The 13,412-nt window shown below is 48.7% G+C and overlaps 1 protein-coding gene across 3 annotated transcripts in view; it reads right to left on the bottom strand.

Annotated features, from left to right (window-relative positions):
* Positions 1–11,954: 11,954 nt before the first annotated feature.
* LOC142582629 (1,5-anhydro-D-fructose reductase-like) overlaps positions 11,955–13,412 on the bottom strand; it is a 37,474-nt gene continuing 36,016 nt past the window's right edge. For all 3 annotated transcript variants that reach the window (XM_075692536.1, XM_075692538.1, XM_075692537.1), the window contains 2 exons: positions 12,134–12,216; positions 11,955–12,044 (listed from right to left, as the gene is read on the bottom strand). In XM_075692536.1, coding sequence (XP_075548651.1) covers positions 12,002–12,044; positions 12,134–12,216 — 126 coding nt within the window. In that variant the 3' untranslated portion in view covers positions 11,955–12,001. The remainder of the gene's footprint in view (positions 12,045–12,133; positions 12,217–13,412) is intronic.

Below are 13,412 nucleotides of genomic sequence, written 5' to 3'. Positions count from 1 at the left end.
AGTTCTGGAGACAAAATGTATAAATGACTGAGACGTCCATTTTGACTACGTTGGAGAGCCAGGAACTGCACGAAGTTCACGAAGCTATCATTCTGTAAGTATGTACTGTGTGACAAGCATCCAAATGAGCACGGGCCCGAGTGAAAAAGAAATCTACAAAGTTGTTGCCCTCTATGGGGCCATATATTGAGAGCATAACTGAAAAAAAAATTATTACTGGCTCATTGTGCTTACTAAACCAGCTGCAAACCATTGTACATGAAGGAATTCGTTTATTTCAGAAATAAATGAGAAATTGGTATGTTTCCCTTTGGTAACATCGCACCATAATATAGTGCAAATACATATATGCTCGTCATTGTCACTAGAAATGCGCTGGACACGTACCGATGGCCATTTGTATCGAACTTTTTATCCTCACGCAAACTGACGGCGGTCTGTTCTGGACCACCGTCAGTTGCACTTCGGTCCTCGGAGCGGCAGGGCATGTGTCGAGTGAACTCCTGTTCAACAATTCGCAATGCGGTCAACCCGTCATAAATCATGGATCTGGGCCCTCAAAACGTGCGACGCAATTCTAACACATTGCTCTTGCATTCACTGCCTAATCGCCGCCATTTTTTTCGGTATATATATTTGCGACAAGCTGTTCAGTTTCAACCCCTGTTCACCTAACTTAGCAGTACCATCCGCAAAGTTCTACAGTTTTCAAGATACTTTCTCTACGCACAGGACCCGCACAGCTTTGGTTCCTCGGCATTCGAGCTTAGGATAACGCCTCAGGCGTCGCACTAAGCTGAAATAACTCCGTGTGCAGGACGCACCGGGAGAGACGTGTTGCGTACGGCTGGTGCAGGATCTCTTACTTCTTCACTGTTACGTCGATTCACCGAAGCGTCCGCCGCTGTAGCTTAGTGCCTGTTGAGGTGCGCTGCTAAGCTCGAAGTCGTGTGTTCTACCACGGACACGGCGATCGTATCTCGATGTGGCAAAATGCAAAAACGCACGTCTACTTATATTTAGGTGCACGTAAAGAACTCCAATTGGTCAAAAGTAATCCGGCGACCCCCCAGTGATGCGAGCCCCCAGCCCGGTGGCGCAGGGAAGTGCACGTGCAGGCGTTCAGATGAAGGTGGTGCTGAAGTGCCTTTAATGGCTACCTCCAACTGCTGTTGCTTGCACTCCCGCCGCCTCCTTGGTGCCCATTTGCGGCTACTTTTAATACGAAAACATGTTAAATTTTGGTGGTTCGCCCTGTGCAAAATATTTACAGCCGGCGAGGCAATAAAGGCTCCGCTTTTGTGAACGCTCGGGCGCGATTACTCTTTCTTTTATTTGTTCGGGTGGTAACGGCACAGTATTCATAAACGCACTTGCTTCCTCGTTGCCCTGTAGGAAGAGGAACGGTCTGGTCTTCGATTTATGTGTAATGCTGGTGGTCTGGAACTATACGTCGTAATCTTGCTTGCCTGCATATCGTCTCTCCCCGTCGTAATTTCGGCCACCGGAACGCCGAAGTGCACCTTCTTGCGCACTTCGGGAGTTGAACTTTTGAAAATGCTTTACGCCGCCTTTTCACGCCTCTTTTCACGCCTTTTTCCGTCAGCTCTTCCCTAAAGCATATAACGGATGTTATACGCGTTATATATACATTCCGAATTGCAGCCATGTTCCGGGCATGAGACCAAAAACATCAGAATTCAATTGGTTAAGAAATTCCATTCTTCCAATAACAAACTGCATTCGGGACATCGTGGAAACTTCTGCTGGTTAAAACTCACAAAAAAGGCAATGTCGGAAATCTTGTGGTAATTATTGGCAACCTCTCCGACATCTGAACTCTATATTCTCGTGAGCGATGCATAGAGCTTTTTCTTGTCCGTATTTATTATATTCTTTTATTTCAATACGCAGCAGTGTACGTTCCTAGTTTTATTGTTTTGACCACCAGTCTCATTCAAGCTCACGAACACACCTTCTCACAACTTGTGGTATTCCTCCTATTGCGGGATACTGCTTTGTTAACGCCGCTGCAGTTAAAACTTACCAAAGTGAACCCACCTTATCGCATCTTCTGATGTACTTAGCACGGAATCTGCTTGCTGATAACAGGTTAACAGAAATGCTGCTAAAACAACGCTGAGCAGAAGAGGACACGATATACCGCTGAACAGTACTGAAGGCTTTCACGGAACTGTCAGCGTCAGGAACAATTATACGATATGCACAACTCATATTCCTGTATGCAATCCTAAATGGTTCGAATGCTAAACTCGTGTGTGTTCTGTTGGCTTTTAACTATTCAATCGAATCCTTGTTAGCTACTTTCGGCGAATTTGGAGGCATCTCTTTCATTTAACCATTATTTACTGCGCAGGTCCACAGACTCCACACCGCCATCAATACGCCGTGCGTCCACAACTAATGTAAATACAGAAAAAAAATATTTTGTTTGTTTTTTTATGCGCCGAAAGCACGACATGATTATGAGACAAGCCGTAGTTGGGTACTCCAGATTAATTTCTTTGGGTGTTCTTTGACGTGTACCCAATGCACGGTAACCGATTGTTTGTGAATTTCGCCCTCCTGGAAATGCGGCCGCCGCGGCCGGGATTAAAACCCGTAACGTCGTCCTTAGCCGCACATGCCATAGCCGCCAAGCCAGCGCGGCGGGTGCAACTCAGGGAAAGCACGCCACATGAGATATCATAGTCTTGTATCGACTGTTGCGTTTCGCCTGCGACACGTGGTTTTGCCGGCGCGACTGCGGCGGGGCGGCGGACATTTTGGCCCGATCGTCGTCGCCGCAACACTCATCGCCAGGTGTTTCCAGGCGCGACTGCGGCGATGCGACCGCCTAGGGATCATCCTCGCATTCCAGTCATTGTGCCCGAAACAGGCGATGCCAAAGCAGGGATCTCATTCCAGTTATTGGGCCCGAAACAGGCGATGCCAAAGCAGGGATCTCGTTCCAGTCATTGTGCCCGAAACAGGCGATGCCAAAGCAGGGATCTCATTCCAGTTATTGGGCCCGAAACAGGCGATGCCAAAGCAGGGATCTCGTTCCAGTCATTATGCCCGAAACAGGCGATGCCAAAGCAGGGACCATCTTCTCATTACAGTCATTGTGTCCGACCGGCAGCGCCACGACAGGGTGCTACGAGATCGTGCTCGACATGGTGCTACGGCATCGCTACGACAGTGTGCGTCACCATTAGCCCATTGTACATTCACGTGCTCGTCTTTTGAGGGGTTCCTTCTTGCCCTCAACTGCGAGAGTATAAAAACAGCTGCCCCCGGACGCCAAAAGGGAGGGCTCCGATTTCTTCTGTTGAGTGAAGTGCTCTCCCGTCTCTCTACTTCGGTCAAACCTGACCGCCAACTCTTTGCGATGTTAAAATAAACAAGTTGTTTCGTTGTTACCAGTCGACTCATGCTTTGCCGGGACCTTCGGATGCTTCCTGTTGTACCCCAGGCCGCCAGGCCAACGCTACCCTTGGGGCTTGCGACCCAGGTACAACCACGGGCGTCAGCGCCGAGTTCCCAACAGATCGTACCAGCGGTCGGATCCAAACATCTGGTTGCCAGCGGTGAGATCGCCTCCGACTTCAAACAACTGTCTGCCTGCGGTGAGATCGCGACAACGGAGGCCAGCAGCGAAGAGATGCAGTTGACTGTATGCTGAGCAGCTCAACGACGATCCGGGAGCAGTGCAACGAGCCCTGTGTGACGACTGGTTGCCTGCAGCGGAACGACTGCGCGGAATTCCTGCCTGCGAGGTTTGGTGAGTGCGGGACTTTCTTCTTCTGAGCTTTGCCAGGCTTTTGTTAGTGTTAGAAACAGAGCTGGTAATTGTGGTTGTCGTTGCTGCCGGGTTAGTTTGCGGCAAGACAATAGTAAGCAGTAGAGAAAGCAGCATTCAGAGCAGCCATGGATTTGAAGTCGTTGCGCAAACCGAAATTGTTGGAGCTTGCAAGAGAGTTGGGTCTGGATGTCTCAGACAAACTAAGAAAACCGGAACTGATAAAGGCTATTCTTGAGTTAGAGGCTGAGGATGACGAGCTGTCGGAATGCCTTGAGACTATTGAAGAGAGGGAGACTGCAAAAAGACAGGAGCGCGAACTTAAAGAACAAAAAGAGAAAGAAAAAGAAGAGCGTGACCATCAACACGCTTTGGAAATGAAGCGTCTCGAGATAGAGATGGAACGCGCTCGTAATGGAAGTCAGGCACACGGTGCAGGAGAACGCGTATTGTTCAAAATGACTGACCTAATGCGGCCGTTTAAGCTTGGAGAGGACATTGGTTTGTTCCTGGTTAACTTTGAGCGAACGTGCGAGAAGCAGGGGTTCTCTCGGGAAACGTGGCCACAGCGCTTGCTCACTTTGTTACCCGGCGAGGCGGCCGACGTAGTCGCTCGCTTGGATAGAGAGGAAGCAGAGGATTTCGACAAAGTAAAATCGAGTCTGCTAAAAAAGTACCGGCTGTCTGCGGAGGCGTTCCGTCGGAAGTTTCGGGAAAATGAGAAAGGCAGAAGTGAGTCATATACAGAGTTTGCGTATAGGCTTATGTCGAACATGCAGGAGTGGCTCAAAGAAGAGAAAGCGTTTGGTGACCACGATAAAGTTCTGCAGTGTTTCGGGCTAGAACAGTTTTATAGTCGGTTACCGGAGAATGTGCGATACTGGGTCTTGGATAGGCCAGACGTTTGTACGGTGGCTAAAGCCGCTGAGCTAGCCGAGGAGTTTGTGACGCGTCGAGCTCGCGGAGCTAAGGACGGTCAAAAGGGTGAATTTGGCTCGAAGTTTGAGAGGCCGAAGTTCACGCCCATGAGATTAAAGGGGGACACGCGTAGTGCGGATGCGAGTGAAAGCAGTCCGACCAGACGTAAAGAGACGGCGGCAGCCAAACGCAGAAAGCGGTTCGAGATGAGGCGAGCGCGCTTGTGTTATACGTGCCAGAAGCCGGGTCACTTTTCGGCGCAGTGTCCGGAAACAACACCAAAAGTTGTGTTTTTTTCAATAGGCAGCACTGACGAGAACATGAAGCTTCTCGAGCCTTACATGCGAGACCTCCTCGTGAACGGGAAAGAGTGCCGAGTGCTTCGCGATTCCGCAGCTACGATGGATGTAGTTCACCCATCTTACGTAGAACCCCATATGTTCACGGGCGAGTGCGCGTGGATCAAGCAAGCCGTGGAAGCTCATAGCGTGTGTCTGCCAGTAGCAAAGGTGCTTATTGAAGGACCTTTCGGAGCGCTTGAGACAGAGGCGGCAGTGTCATCTATGCTGCCACCCCAGTACCCGTACCTATTTTCAAACAGGTCCGATCACCTCCTGCGCGAGAAGGGGCTTTTGTTTGGTGAAGCTAGTGTTCAGGCCTTAACCAGATCGAAGGTTCGGGAGCTCGCTGCAAAGGCGATAGTTGCGGGGCCGACGTTATCAAACAACGGAAAAGGGTCAGAGGCGCAGCAAGCTGATATTCAGAGCACGCCCGAACTGAATAAAATTGAGTCTGTAGCGTTGAAGGCGCCAGATACTGGAGAGGAAACGCCCGACGCGGGAAAGTTAGAAGAGCTATCTACTGATTTGCTCATCGCGCCTACGTCAGACGGACTTGATAGGTTGCTAAAAGTCAGCCGGTCGGCTTTGATAGCCGAGCAAAAAAAGGATGGCAGCCTGGAAAACATACGCTGCAATGTCAAAGAAGGTATCGCCAGGAAAACTGCGCGTTTTGTGGAAAGAGGTGGAGTCCTGTACCGGAAGTATCTAGACCGAAGAGGAGTGGAGTTCGATCAGCTGGTCGTGCCTCAATGCTATCGTCAGGATCTGTTGCGCTTGTCACACGGGGGTTCGTGGTCCGGACACCTAGGAGTTAAGAAAACTAAGGACCGTCTCTTGCAAGAGTACTATTGGCCAGGGTGTTTTCGGGACGCAGACCATTTCGTGAGGACATGTGACACTTGTCAGCGGGTGGGCAAACCAGGGGACAAATCGAGGGCGCCGTTGAAATTGGTACCTATCATTACGGAGCCTTTTAGACGGCTCGTTATTGATACAGTGGGACCTCTGCCGGTAACAGCCACGGGGTACAGACACATTTTGACTGTGATCTGCCCAGCGACAAAGTTCCCTGAAGCAGTGCCGCTTAAAGAACTCAGCTCAGTTGAGATAGTTAATGCACTACTGTCCATATTTGCGCGAGTTGGTTTTCCTGCGGAAATTCAATCAGATCAGGGCACAGTGTTTACTAGCGCTTTGACGACAACTTTTCTCGAAAGGTGTGGGGTAAAGCTGCTACACAGCTCAGTGTACCACCCACAGTCGAATTCCGTTGAGAAGCTCCACTCCGTCATGAAGCGCGTGTTGAGAGCGTTGTGTTTTGAACATCGAACTGACTGGGAGCTGTGTCTGCCTGGGGTGATGTTTGCTTTAAGGACCGCGCCGCATGCGGCTACGGGGTTTTCGCCAGCTGAACTGGTGTACGGTCGCTCGCTTCGATCTCCGCTTCGCATGCTTCGAGAATCATGGGAAGGTAGGGGCGACGACCCAGTCGTGGTGGAGTACGTACTTAAGCTCCTCGAACGCTTAAGAAGGGCACAGGAGTTGTCAGGTGAAGCAATGGCAAAGGCCCAGCAGAGGGCCAAGGTTTATTATGATCGGACAGCCAGGGCCCGTCGTTTTGAGGTTGGCGATGAGGTCATGATATTGCGCACATCGCTAAACAACAAACTAGACGTGCAGTGGGAGGGCCCAGCACGAATTGTTCAGAAACTGTCGGACGTTAACTACGTGGTAAGTCTGCCAGGAAAGCGGAAAGCACAGCAAGTTTACCACTGTAATCTGCTCAAACCTTATAGACAAAGGGAAGCAGTGGTGTGCATGATGGTAAACGTTCCTGAAGAGCTTCCGGTCGAGCTTCCGGGACTAGGCTCAGTGACGAACAGGGAAGACACCGGTCAAGTCATTAGTGACCTTATCAGTAAAGCACCGCTGTCGCCTGAGCAGAAAACCGAACTACACCAGCTATTACGAGAGTTTCAAGGTCTGTTCTCTGAGAGGCCTGGTAGGACTTCTGTACTTACTCATGATATAGAACTTACCTCCACAGAGCCAGTACGATCCAAGGCGTATCGGGTGTCACCCCGCCAGAGCGATATTATGGAGGCTGAGGTAAAGAAAATGCTACAGCTCGGTGTTATTGAGGCAGGTGAGAGTGATTATACCTCCCCTTTGATTTTAGTTGAGGTACCGGGCAAGGAACCTCGTCCTTGCGTCGACTACCGCAGGCTTAATTCCATCACTAAGGATCAAATTTATCCGATCCCTAACATCGAGGAGCGCCTTGAGAAAGTTAGTAGCGCTCAGTTTATTTCCACCCTAGATCTTGTCAGGGGTTATTGGCAGGTTCCACTTACAGAAGAGGCTAGTAGGTATGCGGCGTTCATTTCACCAATGGGAACATTCCGTCCTAAAGTGTTGAGTTTTGGTTTGAAGAACGCGCCATACTGTTTTTCAAGTCTCATGGATAAAGTGTTGCGGGGACAGCAAGAATTCGCTTTACCGTATCTAGACGACGTAGCGATATTCTCCGCATCCTGGTCTGAGCATATGACACACTTGCGGGCAGTGCTAACCCGCCTGCGCGAAGCAGGCTTGACAGTCAAGGCTCCTAAGTGCCAGTTAGCACAGGCCGAGGTTGTCTACCTCGGTCACGTGATTGGTCAGGGTCGTCGCCGCCCCTCTGAAATAAAAGTGGCCGCTGTGCGAGACTTTCCGCAACCGCGCACAAAGACCGATATTCGGTCGTTCTTAGGTGTCGCCGGCTACTATCAGAGGTACATCCCTAGGTACTCTGATATCGCGGCTCCCCTGACGGATGCTCTAAGAAAAACAGAGCCTCAAACAGTCGTCTGGGACGAGACCAAGGAAAGAGCTTTTAGCGCCCTAAAGAGTGCCCTAACAAGCCAGCCTGTGCTACGATCGCCAGACTATACAAAAGAGTTCATTGTTCAGTGCGATGCTAGTGAGCGAGGCATGGGCGTTGTACTGTGCCAACGGGAAAATGGAGAAGTAGAACACCCCGTCCTGTATGCTAGTCGTAAGCTGACCAGTCGTGAGCAGGCGTATAGCGCCACCGAGAAAGAGTGTGCATGTCTCGTGTGGGCCGTTCAGAAATTGTCATGCTATCTAGCCGGCTCGAGGTTTATCATTGAGACGGATCACTGCCCTCTCCAATGGCTGCAGACCATCTCTCCCAAAAATGGCCGCCTCCTGCGCTGGAGCCTCGCTTTACAACAATATTCCTTTGAGGTGCGTTACAAAAAGGGGAGTCTCAACGGTAACGCCGATGGCTTAAGTCGAAGCCCCTAACGTAGGAATCAGCCTCAAAATTGTTTGTTACTGATGTTTTTCTTCCTGAGGCAGGATTTTTTTTTAACATATTGCTTTTGTTTAGTGTTTCAAAGTGATGATATGCTTTCTAGTGCAATTTTTCAATTTGTGGACGCGTTCTGAGTGATGCTAGACTACTGTAAGGAACTAGGCAGTGGTATAAAAAGGGGAAAGAGCCTGGCAGGGCTTAGTGAGGGTTGTGCCGTGCTTGCTGACTGAGCGGTTGAGTTTCAGCGTAGTTCTAACGCTTGCCGGGAACGAGAACAAAAATGTGAACTCTCCCGAAGTCACTTTGCAGTGTCCCGTGCGAACCTGAACAAGAGAACGAGGCCTTCTCTGTGCGCTGCGCTCAAGAAACGTCGAGGGACGCCCGACTTCGATTATGAGCATCATCGAGCGACATCCCTCCGGACAGCGGATGCAGTCCCCTGTCCATCGGGATCTCCTTCCCCCGGCGGGGCGGTCTGTTGCGTTTCGCCTGCGACACGTGGTTTTGCCGGCGAAACTGCGGCGGGGCGGCGGACATTTTGGCCCGATCGTCGTCGCCGCAACACTCATCGCCAGGTGTTTCCAGGCGCGACTGCGGCGATGCGACCGCCTAGGGATCATCCTCGCATTCCAGTCATTGTGCCCGAAACAGGCGATGCCAAAGCAGGGATCTCATTCCAGTTATTGGGCCCGAAACAGGCGATGCCAAAGCAGGGATCTCGTTCCAGTCATTGTGCCCGAAACAGGCGATGCCAAAGCAGGGATCTCATTCCAGTTATTGGGCCCGAAACAGGCGATGCCAAAGCAGGGATCTCGTTCCAGTCATTATGCCCGAAACAGGCGATGCCAAAGCAGGGACCATCTTCTCATTACAGTCATTGTGTCCGACCGGCAGCGCCACGACAGGGTGCTACGAGATCGTGCTCGACATGGTGCTACGGCATCGCTACGACAGTGTGCGTCACCATTAGCCCATTGTACATTCACGTGCTCGTCTTTTGAGGGGTTCCTTCTTGCCCTCAACTGCGAGAGTATAAAAACAGCTGCCCCCGGACGCCAAAAGGGAGGGCTCCGATTTCTTCTGTTGAGTGAAGTGCTCTCCCGTCTCTCTACTTCGGTCAAACCTGACCGCCAACTCTTTGCGATGTTAAAATAAACAAGTTGTTTCGTTGTTACCAGTCGACTCATGCTTTGCCGGGACCTTCGGATGCTTCCTGTTGTACCCCAGGCCGCCAGGCCAACGCTACCCTTGGGGCTTGCGACCCAGGTACAACCACGGGCGTCAGCGCCGAGTTCCCAACAGATCGTACCAGCGGTCGGATCCAAACACGACGTATAAAGTGCCTAATATGAACTACGCATCCGGGCATCCTTTTCGCACCCTTAACTCTCATGTATAGCTAATCAGCCTTAGTCGACTGTCACTTGACGGTTGCGTGCTACATGCTTTCTTAGATCACTCATGATATTTATGACGCTTGAGGAAAGTAGCAAGCGATTTAATCATTCTACCGCTCAGAGATCACCAGCACGGTGTCTTTTGGCAGCATACCAAGAGCAGTTGCCTTTCGCAAGAAAATGGAAAAAAGGTACTTTGAAACATTAGAGATTCAGAAAGAGGCCACTGACGTCATGAGACCTATGTAAAGAAGACTACAGAAGGCTATTTATCTCAGTTGTGAACGGCGCTCCCTCAAAAGGTCCACACAGCTGCGTAATATGAAAAAAAGAAACGACCCGAAACCACGGGCAGGTCGTAATCTGTAAATAAAGAGTACTTAGCATGTGTTGTGTTTGAGTGCCCTATTGTTCGCTAAGATTACAAACGTTTCGATTATATAGACATCAGTGATGAGTTCTCCTTAATATTTTAGAACTAATATCGCAGTTAGCTGTGCAAGAGTGAATTGTCGGCAGGAGCTAAATTAAAATCCTAATCACGCGAATAATACAGCAATTCGCCGAGCATTCAATATGAATAGACTTTTCAGGCGAGTTGACATGACTCTAGAGAACCCTTCAAAAATATGATAGGCAATTCATGCTCTTACGTGAATGTTCACTAGGCCTATAGGAATAAAAAATCATATTTATCTATTCAGTTCATCCCATTTAGAAGAACGGCTCTGTCGGGCAAAATGCGCGCGTGTATAGTGCAAGCAAAGTTGTTACGCAATATAATATCGTGAGCAGCGCATTAAGGGAGCGATATCGCGAACAATAAAAGCCACGTTGAAGCGTGGACTGCCGGTCTCGTAACGCAGGACGGCCTCGTGATGAACGTAACGCCACCTTTATTCATTCCTTTTTAGCTCAGTCGCTGTTGCCGCATGGAACGCAACCCCCTTTAGTGAGGGCAACGTGCGCGATTCGCGATAAATGAATAACGCGGAGCTTTCCTGAGCGAATGGCAATTAGAACGCCCAGCCGCGTTCGTATATAAACCATTTACGGCCTAAAAGAATGTAGTGGCCGTAGAATGGATGAAGCCAGAAAGTGCACTACTGTGGAATGGGATGTATAAAGCGCATTTCACCCGTAGACTGCAAGAAGCCGCGCGCGAGAAAGTGTGCATGTGCTCGGGTGAAACATGCAGGTAGCTTGTCATCGCTATATTGCAGTCGACTGCAGGCTTGTTTCGTAATGAACGCCCGCTAAAAGCGCTGCACGTCATCGCATCCTCTTACAGCGAAGCAATAAGCAACTAAATAAAGAAGCTTATGCATCAGTACATATCCAGAACACTCGATATTGCCGAGTTACGAAAGAGTACGACGTCAACACAGCCTTATATTATACGCATAAAATCCTGATTTCCGTGCTTTGTGCCAGCTGGCTCGACTGTACCATAGCGCCATGCGACGTTGAGTGTCTCGGAAAATTATCAATGTACGCGGCGTTGAAGCTTCCATAGATGCCTGCATTTGAAGGATGGAAGTTCACTGGAGCTGGTGTTATCTAAGTGACAGGAGCATGCAGTCGGTGAAAGAAATCCTAGCGCGACGACACATGAAGGAAATTAAGTCCTACGCTTGGCGTATATATATATATATATATATATATATAGTTTATGTGCATTCCCTTGTATGGATATTAATATTCATACATGGAGACTCTAACATTTGGAAGTATTTCCTGTGGCATAGGGATTTTTCGAAGCCTCCGATTTGGTATTGTCCTGCGGTAGGTAACTACAGTCAGGTCACGTGCCTTGGATGAGCTGGCTAACGTTTCAACACGTGGACCTGTAGTCGCGTGGCACTTATTCGTATTTCGCGAGACAGTTCCACCAGTCGAAACATTAGCGAGCCGATCTGATACACTTAACCTGATTGTATTATTTTCAACTTCCACTGCGCGTCTCAATCGTAGGTCACTTTCTGCCTTTTCGTAGTAATGAACGGCGCTGAACGCCAATTAATAACAAAACCAATAATCGTACATGAAGCTTATGACGTTGTCTATAACAGCACGACTTCAAAACGTGTCACGCGTTGCGCCTGAGACTCTAGACCCGACATCAACACAAATGAAAGTGACACGAGTGCCAACAGAACAGACTCCCGAAATGCTGAACGTGTAAATTTAATGTAACTTTAATGAATCCCGGCGCTGTCTGGCTCTAGTAGGGGATGTTGAAGGGGTAGTACTTGCTGCGTACATCCCTGTAAAATGTAATAAAGAAATACAGTTTGAGAACAAAGTACATGAGGCAAAAATTGATGGGCAATGGCAACCGTGCGTCAACACTTACGCGATCATTACGCCCCCCCTCAAGTTCTTGTCAAGACCATTCAAAGCTTCCACGTCAGCAGGGTCAAGCGAAAAGTTTAAAGCCTGAAAAAGAGGCACCAGTAACATAATTGTAGAGAAGCTCGCTCCTTCGACTATACTGAAAAGAAATGCTCCACTGATGTTTTTTCGCTGATTCTAGCCCATACCATAACGAGACGCTAGAGCCAGGGCTAATTATATGAGACAGCATTCGTTGCTAATTATGCTATAGTGACCAATTTCTCGGCTCAGCGACCGCATTACGACAAATCTCGGCGAAAAAAATCAGCCGTTTATTTTTTTTATCTACTGCTTCAGTTAAAAATAATTTCTCCAGAGCCGTCCACTCTGGCATCATTTACATCCTCTGTGTAGCGTTGGTATGTGCAAGAGTCCATCACTTAACATTCAATGGAATTTGTCGTACCAAACACTGATCGCTTGACAAAAATTGTTAAAGCGCAAACACATGCAACCACAAAGTATCAAGGACGAGACAAAATCGTTTGGGTGCTAGAAATTGGGAAGGACGTAAAAAACAGATTTCGAAGAAAACCAGAAGTCTACAATACTAATTTATTAACAATTTGAAACTACGGCTTGTATCAATGGCTCCGGATGAAATTCTGGGGTGTATTGTACATATACCGCTCTTAGTTCCGTTAATGACACTTCCGTATATGTGACCTGGTGCCTCTGGTGGTCCCCCTGGCAGTATCATAAATATGGGGCCACCGAATGTAATAACGTCGCTAATGCTGTTATCATGCACGCAAAGAAATGTGAATAAACTTCACCTTTACCTCCACCTACGACAATACTGAAAAGAAATGCTCCACTGATGTGATACCTTACCATACCTACACAATAATGAGACGCTAAAGCCAGGGCTGATTATATAAGACAGCATTCGTTACTACTTATGCCATAGTGACCGATTTCTAGCCTCAACGACCGCATTACGACAAATCTGGGCGGAAATCAGCCATCTATTTCTTTATCTACTGCTTCAGTGAAAAAGAATTACTCCAGAGCCGTTCACTCTGGCATCATTTACATCCTCTGTGTAGCGTTGGTATGTTTAGAAGTCCATAACTTAACACTTAATGAAATTTGTCGTACCAAACTCTGATCGTTCGAGTGCGAGAAATTGGGACGGACATAAAAAAACAGATTTAGTAGAGCACCAGAAGTTCACATTACTAATTCGTTAACAATCTGAAACTACGGCTTGTATGAATGCCTCCACATGAACTCCT

The sequence above is a fragment of the Dermacentor variabilis genome, chromosome 5 (genome assembly GCF_050947875.1).
Source record: "Dermacentor variabilis isolate Ectoservices chromosome 5, ASM5094787v1, whole genome shotgun sequence".
Lineage (NCBI taxonomy): Eukaryota > Metazoa > Arthropoda > Arachnida > Ixodida > Ixodidae > Dermacentor > Dermacentor variabilis.
This window is presented reverse-complemented; position numbering and strand designations above follow the sequence as displayed.